Source organism: Ranitomeya variabilis, chromosome 5 (genome assembly GCF_051348905.1).
Source record: "Ranitomeya variabilis isolate aRanVar5 chromosome 5, aRanVar5.hap1, whole genome shotgun sequence".
Lineage (NCBI taxonomy): Eukaryota > Metazoa > Chordata > Amphibia > Anura > Dendrobatidae > Ranitomeya > Ranitomeya variabilis.
In genome coordinates, this window is record NC_135236.1 from 648,416,360 (window position 1) to 648,429,623 (window position 13,264).

General features: G+C 43.4%; 1 protein-coding gene across 1 annotated transcript in view; it reads right to left on the reverse strand.

The window, feature by feature from the left end:
- Positions 1-2,441: 2,441 nt before the first annotated feature.
- The window catches only part of TNIP1 (TNFAIP3 interacting protein 1), a 50,277-nt gene continuing 39,454 nt past the window's right edge, over positions 2,442-13,264 (reverse strand). The window contains exons 11-18 of the mRNA XM_077266350.1: positions 13,031-13,162; positions 11,825-11,953; positions 11,554-11,682; positions 7,464-7,589; positions 7,133-7,201; positions 3,686-3,868; positions 3,535-3,610; positions 2,442-2,873 (exon numbers count right to left, since the gene is read on the reverse strand). Coding sequence (XP_077122465.1) covers positions 2,830-2,873; positions 3,535-3,610; positions 3,686-3,868; positions 7,133-7,201; positions 7,464-7,589; positions 11,554-11,682; positions 11,825-11,953; positions 13,031-13,162 — 888 coding nt within the window. The 3' untranslated portion in view covers positions 2,442-2,829. The remainder of the gene's footprint in view (positions 2,874-3,534; positions 3,611-3,685; positions 3,869-7,132; positions 7,202-7,463; positions 7,590-11,553; positions 11,683-11,824; positions 11,954-13,030; positions 13,163-13,264) is intronic.

Consider the following 13,264-nt stretch of genomic DNA (forward strand, 5'->3'; position numbering starts at 1 on the left):
CATCATTGTGGTCCAGCTTAGAAGACAGGCTTATGGAGAATGTTGGTTGGTCTGGATACAAAGGTCAACCAAGCTCAACAATATGATGAACCACTCTAAACATGGTTCCATCTGATCTCCAGGGTCTAGAAGACTACATTGTCCATATAGACGAGACCAAAACTGGTCCAGACGAAAATTAGTTCCTCCTAATGAACCTGAACCATTGATCATAAAGTCCTCAAGACTTGGCGACCACTTTGCTTCCAAAACATTGGTCAACCTTCAGTCTTGGTTGGATTACCATCTGCTTACGGTACACAAGCTACATACAAAATGGTGAAAGATCCCAATATTCTTGGGAATAGGTTATAAATGCGTCTTCAGCTTAACTCTAAGGTTCAATTCACATTCAGTTCAGTTCTGTTTATTTACTGCTGTTAATCTCATACAGAAGAAAAAAATGGTAAAATATGACTTTTCCAGCACTTAAATTATCTAGTTTGACATATAATTATATCCATGCCTATCACAGATGATCGTGGCTCCTACACCCCCTGCCTTAGTCACTACCTCTATATAGGGGGAACCATTGCAGTGAGACGTTAAGCTTCTTTTCAGAATTGGTTTAAACATTCAGAACTCAAATATTTACTTTAATATAACATTAAAATGGATCAGTCCATTCAGCCTGAGGGCAACGATCACGTACGGAGTGGGATGGAGAAGTAGGTGGCACCAGCTCACTGCAATCTTCTCTGCGGGTCCATAGAAATAGCTGGTAATCAGCAGAAACTGTACAAGTATTGTATTTTCTGCTCCCACCTGCAGGTAAGGTAGGACACACTTAACACGGAGTCCGGTCTCTGTGATGAATGTTGGTAAATGACCAACAATGAACCGGTACTATGTATTCCCCACTGTGCGTCCATTGTATACGGTCGCTACTGGAGCAAGTGCAGGAATATACTTAGGTTTCGTTTCCCTCTCCTAAAATGCTAAATAGCTGTATATATTTTTGGTTTAAATCTTGGCCCAATCTTATTAAGGTGTCAATGGGAAACAAGGAAGATGAGGGTGGATAGAACGAAAGATGGGAGAGGCCACGATGAAATAAAGCAAGGGAAAAGGGGGAGCAAGAAGGAAAAGAGAACAGGAAAGAAAAAAGGGGAGCAAGAAGGAAAAGAGAACAGAAAAGAGAAAGGGGAGCAAGAAGGAAGAGAGGGAACAAGAAGGAAGAGAGGGAACAAGAAGGAAGAGAGGGAACAAGAAGGAAGAGAGGGAACAAGAAGGAAGAGAGGGAACAAGAAGGAAGAGAGGGAACAAGAAGGAAGAGGGGGAACAAGAAGGAAGAGAGGGAACAAGAAGGAAGAGAGGGAACAAGAAGGAAGAGAGGGAACAAGAAGGAAGAGAGGGAACAAGAAGGAAGAGGGGGAACAAGAAGGAAGAGGGGAACAAGAAGGAAGAGAGGGAACAAGAAGGAAGAGGGGGAACAAGAAGGAAGAGAGGGAACAAGAAGGAAGAGAGGGAACAAGAAGGAAGAGGGGGAACAAGAAGGAAGAGAGGGAACAAGAAGGAAGAGAGGGAACAAGAAGGAAGAGAGGGAACAAGAAGGAAGAGAGGGAACAAGAAGGAAGAGGGGAACAAGAAGGAAGAGAGGGAACAAGAAGGAAGAGAGGGAACAAGAAGGAAGAGAGGGAACAAGAAGGAAGAGAGGGAACAAGAAGGAAGAGGGGGAACAAGAAGGAAGAGAGGGAACAAGAAGGAAGAGAGGGAACAAGAAGGAAGAGAGGGAACAAGAAGGAAGAGAGGGAACAAGAAGGAAGAGGGGGAACAAGAAGGAAGAGGGGAACAAGAAGGAAGAGAGGGAACAAGAAGGAAGAGGGGAACAAGAAGGAAGAGGGGAACAAGAAGGAAGAGGGGAACAAGAAGGAAAAGAGGCAACAAGAAGGAAGAGAGGGGAACAGAAAGAAAAAAAAGAAAGGGGGGAACAAAAAAGAAGCGAACAATGGAGGAACAAGAAGAAAAACATGAGGGGAACAGAAAAGAGAAAGGGGGAACAAGAAGGAAAAAAAAGGGAAAAAAAAGGAAACAGAAAGTGAAAGGGAGAATAAGAAGGAAAAGAGGGGAACAGTAAAGAAGCGAACAAGGAGGGGGAACCAGGAAAAAAGTGGAACAGGAGAAGAATGAGAAGGGGGGGAACAAGGAGGAAAAGAGAAGGAAGCAGAATAAAAGAGAAAGGAGGAAACAGGAGGAGAGAGTTGGGATGGCAGAAAGAGAGGACCTTATGAAGGGAGAGAGAGTAAAAGACACGGAAGAAAATATGGAGGTACAGGAAGGAAAAGAGAGGGGTAGGTGGAAAGAGCTGAGCAAATAGAAAGGGTGATAGGGAGGGCATTAGAAGGAAGAAAGGATGAAAGATAAGGCAGGATTTACATAAGACAAAAGTGGAGAGATGGACTGAAGGGAATAGTAAAAAAAAAATAAAAGAGAAAGGAGGAATTTTATTATATTGTTACATTAATAAATTCTCTTGCATTGAGGTAAAGACTCTGTTCGCTAAACAGAATATTACAGTTTTCTACATAATTAAAAATATAAACAAGTATGTGCCCCTCTCCTCCTTCTATACACAGGAAAGGCTAGTGGTATATATGCAGGTAGACTCCATGTATCCAGATAATGCACTGATCCAACTCTTCCAGGTGCTTTCTGTCCGTTTCCTGGTCATGACCGACCTGTTCCTTCGCTTCATTCATATGGTTTAGAATAGAAGGCTGCGTAAAGACCTCACACCGAGCCAGGAGGAAGTGTGAATATCAGTAAATACGGCGTCTTCTCTGCAGATCCTTAGGTTTGCCGCTGAGAGCTCTGAGCTCCTTTATTTGTGGCATCTAAAATGATAATGAACAGAATATAAACATATAAAACTCCTAATAGCTCCCTAAACAGATTTTCCAGACTTTAACTATGAGATCGGTGGTGATCCAGCAGGTCAGCTAATCTCTTCATTATTTACCACCGTACATTAGTAGCGGCAGAGCCTGGTTCTGTAGCTGTGTCGAGGATGTAAAGAAAGTCATGTAATTTCTATAGTTACATATGACTGGGGTCGGCATCAGAAGAACCGGGGCAATTGCTTTGGTGCAACAAAACATACATACATGCAACATACCCCCCCCCCAAAAAAAAAAATCCAACCATCAACCGAAAGAATAAAAATCTGGAGAACATTTTGGAGAGGAGCAAACATCGAAAGTGAAGAGTGGCCCACTGGGCCTTTGATGCCAATTGGTCGACCCCGAAACTGTGCAGCACCTGCAAGTTGAATTCGTCTGATTTTCGGCGCTCCCATTAGAATAAATAGAGCGGCAGTGCACAAGATCAATCACTGCTCCTTTTACACAAGATTCTTGAGAGCCATGGTTCTTGGGATTGCTGGAGGTCACGACTGTTGGACCCTCAATAAGAGGAACGCTATCCGTTCTCCAATGAATCGGGGATGAGTTTCACACTTGAGAACACCCCTTCCCAATTTTGATATTTACTACTTACCAGTCTCCCTCTTTTTAGGTTTGGGGACCTCTTTTGCCTTGAAAGGTCTTGGAGGAGCTCGCCACTGATATGCGGGCTGTGAAGAAAGATCATTAGAAAAGATACAGATAAAGTAAATGAAGAGGAAACACGCGGACCATCAGGGACTCACCGGTGGAACATTTGGCAGATTCTGAACCTGACTGTGCTCCGGACCAACAACTGGTGGTGGATAACAGATGGGCCAGTCCTCGTATGCCTGGTACACCATGGCAGGTGGGCTGTAAGGATACTGGCGGTATGGAGGACAGGTAGGTCCCATGTGGTGGTTTATGATAAATCGCTCTCCAACAGCCTGAGGGGGGAAAAAAGGCATAGTAAGCAGATTTTGTATTTTTTCCTATTTTCTCCCCACTGGCTCCTGTACAGATTTAGGTGTCTCCATGGTAACAGACTACAAACAAACCCTGTGTAGTCTGACTCTACAGTCATGCAACTATCTGGCCTCTACGCCTTGTAAATGGACATGTGATAGTTTAGCAAGACATAGAGAGATGATGGAAAGGAGTAGGACTACGGGATCAGACATCACATGCTTGGTTTGTAGTCTGTTACCATGGAGACCAAAAAGTTAAAATAACCAATAACCAAGCCATTCAGAAAAAAAACTACTCCGGGAAACTGTCCAGAGTGACTACTATGTAATAAGATAGAAATTCTGTAAAGAGACTTTTCCGTATTAGCGGATTCTCTGGCTAGCAGAAATGCACGAGTTGAGGAGGGATTGGGGCTTTACCTGCTTAGTCACGAAATGCCACCCCAACGGCCTGGGTGAGGATATTAGAAGTATCCCGATATCAATGCCATGCTGGTGCAGACCACAGGATAGGTTATATGTTGATCCCTGGGTATTATTATTATAGCGCCGCCAGTGCATGCTGGGATACTCAAACGAGTAGTCACAGGGGACAGAGGCTGCGATCACAGTCGGCAAAAGAGAGCACTGTCAGTGTGCATTGTAAGGAGAGAAAGAGGAAGCAGAGACCAACCCGGCACACGCAAGTGACGTCACTTGCAGATGCGGGGCTATTCTCTGCTTGCTGGGTTTTCTCCTTACAATGTGCACTGACAGTTCGCTCTCTTGTCTGCTTGTTACTTCTGATCAGAGCTGGCGAGTGAGCGCACTGTCACTGTGCATATTGCACAGTGACAAGATCCTACTGAGCAGAAGTCGGAATTGACAACCAACACAAGCTCAGCAGAGCAGGGACTAGCCCAACCCCTAAAACAGAGGTCACAGATGACGCTTTATTTAAGGATAGGGGCAGATTCTGCAGCAGTAACCACAGCCTCTAATGACAATTCGTTTGAGTATTCCAGCAAGAACTGAGGGCTCTCGAACAAAGTGTCATCAAACAGTAACAAAGCAGTTATAGTGTAGTGAGGGAACGACAGGAGTTTTTTAATTAAAATATATTAGAAAACAAAATTAGATCATTAAACAGAGATTTAGGATTAAAATAAATAAACTGGATCCTGAAAATAGGAGACCTATTTATCCAGCATGAATTCAATGGTTGTGTCATTCACTTCCAGCCTCCGACAAACACTCAGCAATAGCAGACGTGGATGGGAGACTGGGCGGCAATTAACATCCTGTCATTATAAAAGTCATAGTGGCGGAACAGTACACAATTAATGCAGAGCGATGACGCAGGTCCGGTGACTCACTGACCAACGAGGAATATGCTAATGTCTGATCTACAGCGTCTGGAGACTTCTGTTTTGATAGTTTATTTTATTATTTTTTTAATTACTTTATTTTTTTAATTATTTTGAGAAATCAGTTTTCTTGTGTTACAAGTATTTTTTTTAATAAAAAACCTTTTTTTTCATATTACGATCTTTTTTTAAAAAAAATACACGCACATTTTGTAATCTTACAATGGTTATTTTGGCTTTCTTTTAGACTCTCAACTTTTGTCATTTTGCAGCAGGCTCATTATCATCAGAGGCAGGTTTACAATGACAGGTCAACGTTTTAGACAGAGAACAGAAGATCCACAACAGGTGATGTGACAGCTGCGCCTGCTCCCTTCAAAACGAATTTTGCACCCGCTCATTAGATGCTTTAATAGAAAACATTAGGGGCGGAGTTTGACCATTGTGGCTAATGTGCATGTGTTATGTCCTCAAAAGAACAGGAAATTAGAGTCTAAAAAAAAAGCCCAAGTGGCCAGTGTGGGAACTGCAAAATTTCGAATTTCATCTGTGGTGGCGCTACAGGGAAACTGAGTATTTACTGCCAAGATTAACCACAGATCTGTTTAATGACCCTTTCTAACAAACAGGGATGGTCGGCAGTAATCATTACCCAAGCATCTAATCAACTGGTTAATGGTGGTTATGGTTCATAGACCAAACTGGCAAATATTAATGGACATGAGAAAAAAAATAAAAAATCAGTGAGCTGTCATAGTAATAAACACATACTGGAACATCTGGGGCGTTTTCCAGAGGGCAAAAATTTAACAAATCAGCAAAACAAAGTGCAGATCTGAGAATGTGGATGTAGGGACGTTAACTATTGATGCCACACACTGCTCTCAGTATGGAAAGCTTAAAGAGTAACTGTCGCTTTATTTTATTTTTTTTTTGCATAAATCAATAGTACGAGTGAAAAATAAGCAATTTTCTAATATATTTTATCTGAGAATTCTGCTTCTTTCTCCTCCTGGACCAATTTTACACCCAATTCACTGATCTTCAGTAAAGACAGATTTCCCCATTACAGAGATAGGATACAGTTGGTGTTTTTAAAAATCTATGGAAAATGGAGAAGGAGAGAGGAGCTAGAGGAATACACACACATTCTGCTGCACGTTCACCTGAAAGAACAGTTACAGTTCTCCATAGAACTATATGAGCACCAAAAGTCACCTCCACAGTTGTCCGATTACCATTCTCCATAGAACTATATGAGCACCAACTGTCATCTCCACAGTTATCCGATTACCATTCTCCATAAAACTATATGAGCACCAACTGTCGTCTCCGCAGTTGTCCGATTACCATTCTCCATAGAACTATATGAGCACCAACTGTCATCTCCACAGTTGTCCGATTACCATTCTCCATAGAACTATATGAGCACCAACTGTCGTCTCCGCAGTTGTCCGATTACCATACTCCATAGAACTATATGAGCACCAACTGTCACCTCCACAGTTGTCTGATTACCATTCTCCATAGAACTAGATGAGCACCAACTGTCACCTCCACAGTTGTCCGATTACCATTCTCCATAGAACTATATGAGCACAAATGTCACCTCCACAGTTGTCCGATTACCATTCTCCATAGAACTATATGAGCACAAATGTCACCTCCACAGTTGTCCGATTACCATTCTCCATAGAACTATATGAGCACCAACTGTCATCTCATATCTCAATAAAGGGAAAATCTGCCTTTACCAAATGCAAAGTTAACGATCGGTTAAGGAGAAGAAAGAAGCAGATTTCTTTGCCAAGATATTTTACAAAGTTTCTTGCTGTCATGTGCACTATTGATTTATGGAAAATAAAATTAAACTGTGGTTAAAAAAGTAGCACCTCACCTCTTGTGGCCTAGACCGCTCACGTCCCTGTTCTTTCTCTCTTCGCAGATCCTCCTGACAGGAGTGTAGCTGAAATAGAAATATAGTACTGTGAACACCATACAAGTACAGAGTCTGACTACACATGGTTCGTTTGTAGTCTGTTAACCATGGAGACACACAGGAATTTTTGACACTTATTTCTTATTTATAATTTTTGGCTAAGGAGTCCAGTGTGCGATCTTTTTAGGGATTTACAGCTGTCAATCATTGAGTAGGTCCGCCCACCGGACTGGTTAACTAAGAGACAACAGATTAGATTGACAACCCCAGAATTGTAGAGACTCTTCACCTTAGTGTTGGCCTGGGCCAGCTGCGTTTGAAGCTGTTCCATCTCTCGTTTCAGATCCTCTTTTTCCTCGTTCATACGTTCCCGATCACTGCGTTCCCTCTTGAAGTCTTCTTCAAAGATGGCCACCTATAAATAAGGATTACATTTTCAGAGATGCCTACGAAAAAAAAATGAGTCAGTGCCTTAAGAAAGTATGTAAGAATACATGGCATTGACCAATGTGTAAGGTTTACGGTGACCGTCACCATATATTACATGTGACACCGATAACGCAACGCTTTAAAGAGCTGGAAAATCTTTTCTGGCTTAATGGTGGAGAATACAGCTTGCATCGATCTCAATAATAAATCTGACTATGTGGTAAGAATCGCCCCCATCACATATTTCAAGCTGCAACCCGTCCTCGTCACCTATCAGGGCGGGTTACAGCCTGAAGGAGCATTTGCCTCGTCCAAGCACCTGAATAGCCATTTTGAACTCCGTTTTCGCCAGCAGAGTAAGAAAATCAGCTATTTTTTCTAGTTTTAGTCCTCCTCCGTGTTCATTTGTAAACCAATTCTGCTCGGTCAGTCTGCGAACTTTACAAAAGGGTACGAAGAATGACTGATGACGGAAGAATGACTGATGGCGGAAGAATGACTGATGGCGGAAGAATGACTGATGGCGGAAAAATGACTGATGGCGGAAGAATGACTGATGGCGGAAGAATGACTGATGGCGGAAGAATGACTGATGGCGGAAGAATGACTGATGGCGGAAGAATGACTGATGGCGGAAGAATGACTGATCACGCAGAAGAGCTGAAGCTGGCGAGAAAAAAAAAAAAGTCTGTAGTGCTCAATCACCTAAGAAGGTTTTTTCCCCCACCGCTACTGCCCTGTTTTGTGGTAGTGATGAGCAGAACACTTATGTTTGTTCACAATTTTGATCCTCTGACAGTTAAGACACATCTCAAGTGGTGCTTCTTCAGGCTGCAACCCATCCTGACACACGACTAGGACAGGTTGAAGTTTGAAATATGTGATGACGGCCATTTTTATCCCCTTCTTAGGTTCCCTTTTTAAATGGGTTCTCCATCTGTTGTCTCTCCCCAACAAGCTGCCACTACGGTCCTATTGTTTTTCTCCTGTATTTCTTTCAGTGCTCCTTGGCTGAAGCAGATGCCTCATTTTTAACTCCAGTGTGCACCATATGCAAATTTTCTGTCTGTAGTCAAGAAGGTGGAATCACTCCAGAGACAAATTAGACTGGCCGCGCCCAAGACTGCCCAATCTCGCATGACTGGGGTCCCTGAGGACCAATTTTGTGTTAGTCACCTCTACTTGATCCAGCGTTTGAGTCCTCCTCCTACAGCGGCAAAGTCCCTCTGCACCTCGGGGGCAACCCAATGTGCATCTGTGGCCGCATTTTCTTGGGCCACAATGCCTGATGCGGCAGGATGCCACCCGAGGAGGTTGCCATTCACGCCACTACTGAGGATCTTCTCCACATTACATGTTTCAGCACCACTATAGAACTTTGCTGCAAACTCATCTCTGTTACAATGTCCGGTCAGCTCTTCTATGAGACCAACTGAACTGTGCTTCTCCGATTCCTCATCTCTGAATTCGCTCTTGCTTCATGGCAGTGCCAGCCATGCTGCATCTGCTTCCTCATCGCTGAGCTACAGTAGCTTCTGCTTCATCACTGTTCTTGCTCTGCTACACAAGATTTGTACATCCCCGCCCCCATCACCGATTGGCAGATTACCGACGATATACCGCGTACACAGAAAACTGCCAATCAGATCTGTGGGCGGGGCTATACACAGCTCAGCATTCTGAGAACCGCTACATCTACAGCACAGAATACAGATTTTTACCAAAACTGCATCAAGCAGCCCAGTAAGTGATACATCGCTGGAATCAGGCTCTCAGCCCCTACATTATGCAGATCTCAGATTCCATAAAACACACCTGCTGACAGATTCATTTTATGCCCCCATACACATTACATAGCCCTCAGCCAATCGGTCAGCTGACAGCTATCTAGCCTAACTCCGCCATACATGGGAAAGCGCGGCTTGGCCAACGCTCCTGTATTCTCCACGAGAGCCCCTGCTCTTGGCTCCTCGTCTTCACACCGAGTCACGAGACATAAATGAATCAGACAACTATCACACAGGATGCATCTAGACAAAGAGCAGCTGATCTCTATAAAACTCCAATTACTAAAAAAAAAAGGTCCACAGGATTAAGATTAGATAAACGAGAAGAACAGATTATACCCAACACGTCTGTCTTCAGACAATGGGTCATCGATGATGCTGATAATCATGAGATTTCCTCTAAGGATTACAGACAAATACCGTCACAAAGAAAACTCACTCGTTATTAAAGGGCTAAATAACAAGATTTACGACTTCACACGTGAGATAAAGACCTGGATTCACAAGACATTTATAAGACATAAGAGAATATTAGGTCTATCAAGCATATGAGCATCATGCCGTAATCACACATCCGTGTCATGGTCTGGACTGGCCGGGGGTCTCCTAGTCAGAGGTTGTGTATGGTACGCCAGCTCAGCTTCATTCACTTCAATGAGGCAGAGTTACAATACCAGACACATCCCGTGGTCAAGGCCGGTGCTCCTTCAGGAACAACACAAAGACGACATGTCTTTCTAATCCTCGACAACCTACGTAACGCTCCTGCCGCAGTTAACAAAACCCGTAAACAGGAATAAAGCCCACCATAGATGGCCACCGGAGAGTTATCCAGAACTAAGCAGGTTCCTTGGAGGGTGGATACATCATCACTCAGAGTCCAATGGCTTCCGGTACCACCTGTGCGCTAACGGCACTCAGTACTACTTCTCTGGCTCAGACGTCACCCCTCTGCTGTCCAAAATCCAAGGTTGTCCATCAGCCATAAACGTCTTCTTCTCATCCTTCTTCCTAAAGCTCAATGTGGACAAAGCTGAACTCCTCAGCTTTCCTACATCCCACTTAACACTACCTCAATCACAATAAATTACATCGATACACCAATCTTTCCTCTTTACCAGAAGTCCCCTGCCACTACTCTACCCTGTCCTTCAAGCTTTCAACACCTTCTTCTTCTTCTGCGTCCAACTTAAAAATTATTTACATAATCCGTCCTTTTCTCAAACCCGAATCTACTAAAATGCTACTCGATGCCCTTAGCATCTCCCGTCTTGACTAATGCAATGTCCTCTTCTGCGGCCCATCTGCTAACATCCTCGCACCTTTCCAGTCCATCCTTAACTCTGCTGTCTGACTAATCCACCTCTCTCCTTCTCTGCTTCTCCTCTCTGCAAATCCCTTCATTGGTTCCCAGTTCCCCAACATATCCAGTTCAAACTACTGACACTGACCTACAAAGCCATCCATAATCCGTCTCCACCATATATCTCCAAACTAATATCCTGCTAACTTCCAACACGCAACTTCCGGTCTTCCCAAGACCTCTGTCTCTCCTCTACACTCATACGTTCCTCACCCAATCTCACCTCCAAGACTTTTCCCAAGAATCCCCCATCCTTTGGAATTCTGTGCCAACACATCCGATTATCCATCACACTCGGAACTTTCAGATGGAACTTGAAAACCCATCTCTTCATGAAAGCATACAGCCTGTAACGAAGACCCTGCTGCGACCTCACCACCACAACCTCTTGTCATTACCCTGTAGGCTGTATGACCGTAAGTGTAGGGCCTTCAACTTTCTGTACCAGTCTGTTAATGTTAGTTTCTTGACTGTAATTTATCATTTGTATCCTGTATATAGCCCCTTGTTATGGACAGCACCATGGAATGACCACCTCCATGATACCTACTTTGAAGGCGGGGTTGAAACGAGGACCCTCACTTAAAAAGTGGCAAGTAATCAGAGATATTAATCCTAAAAAGGACAAAACCAATGTGACCACTTCATCTGATCTCCAGAGCTGTCAGAACGGATCAGATTTACATTACGGGACCCAAAACCTAGTCAACCCAACATGTTAAGACTACCACATAGCAGTTCTTCACCTGGAAAAGCTCAATTCCTTGAAAGCATCAGTTGAGTAGAAAGAGGTAATTTACCTGCTGTTTGAGGAGGTCAATCTGAGTCATGAGTTCTTGACGCTGAAGGAGCCCAGTGTCCTCCGTGGAGGCAGAGAAAGAAGGAGAACGTGGACCTGATCCCTGAAGCTTCAGAGCTTCTTCCAGAGCCTGTGAAGACGATGACACAATACAGTAAGTCCCAAGTGGAGACGTGAAGAAGTCCTTCTCTCAAGGTGGATCCAGTCCTTATGCAACAGTGCCATCCATCAGAGGCCGAAATGTACCTTATACAACAAACATTAAAAATTACTTTATTCAGTCGGCCGATCTCACGCTCCTGATATTCCCGCTGTTTGCTGGTGGAACTCATCTGGTCATGAAGGAACCTGTTCTTTTGCCTCAGATCTCTTATTTCGGACTCCAGCTTCTGTATTTGTGACTGTGAAGGGATAAAAGGAACGTCATGACGTGGTCGCACAAGGTGTCAAATAAGATCGGATATTATTCTGCAGCACGCGGAGGTTTTGTAAAAATCTAGCTTCTGTTTTGTGCTGAGTCACTCTGTCACAGAGACATTTACATTGGTTTCTTCTGGAGCGCAGTATGTGAAATCTCTACTTTCAGTCCAATTGGGTCTTTCTTCAGAGTCTTCTCTGGGGGCGTGTGCTTTCACTCGTCTCCCAGACGCTGCCAATCACAGCTCAGGAGCTGATCTAGCAGCCTATCAGTCTCAGAGGCTGCTGAGCTGTGATTGGCAACATTTGAGAGAGAGGGAAGAAAGCACACGCCCCCAGGGAATACTCTAAAGAAATGGACAGTTCGACTGAAAGAAGAGATTTCACATACTGATCTCCAGAAAAAAACAAAAAACAAATGTGACTTATCTATGCAATGGTGGGACACAGCACAAAACAGAAAAGAGCGACAGAATCAGGGGAGCTCAGGGATTTTTACAAGGCATTTGGCTCCATTTTTTTGAGGAAGTGACAAGTCTTTGTCAAGTTAATGTATTATGATCTAAATATCAATTTTTCATTAGGGTGCCATTAAACACTTTGGACCATTAACTGCCTCTATTATTACTGCAAAATGAGAAAACGAGGATCTGGTTTGTAAGCGCATTCTGAATTCTCACGTCTCTAACTCTTATTTCACTTCTCCCGAACAAACTTCTAAGCCGATCTCAGATCACATCAAACTTTCAACTTATCATAAATCTATCTACAAGATCAATTAGCAGAGCATAGATAGAAGAGTTACAGATCCTGTTCTCGGATCAACTCACTGTTAACTCATTCTGCAGCCTGTGTTATGTACGGTGATAGACAGAGGCTGTAGAAACGAAACGGTTCAAAATAGGATCCAAATGACATTATTTTAGCCAACCCCCACCCCCACAAAAAAAAAAAAAAAAGTATATAAAAGGTTTAGTCCACTACAAAAAATATGTCCCAAAATATTTCCATGTCATTTAGATATTATTGTGGTTACCATATAACCAAGCCCAATACTTCACCTCTTTTTCCTCTATTTTGTCTCTGGCCAGGAGAAGTTTGCGGTCGAAGTCTCTCTGCTTCCGATCTCTCTCGGCCTCCTGCTCGCTCTCAGATTTGTTGGCTAGTGAAATCTTCTGACGCAGAGATGTGATCTGTGGGGAATTGGATTCAGGCACTTTAATACTTTGTCAATTGGGAGGAAAATTTAGCAATGTGAATGGCGTCATTCAAAATGGCAACTCGTCCTACAATAA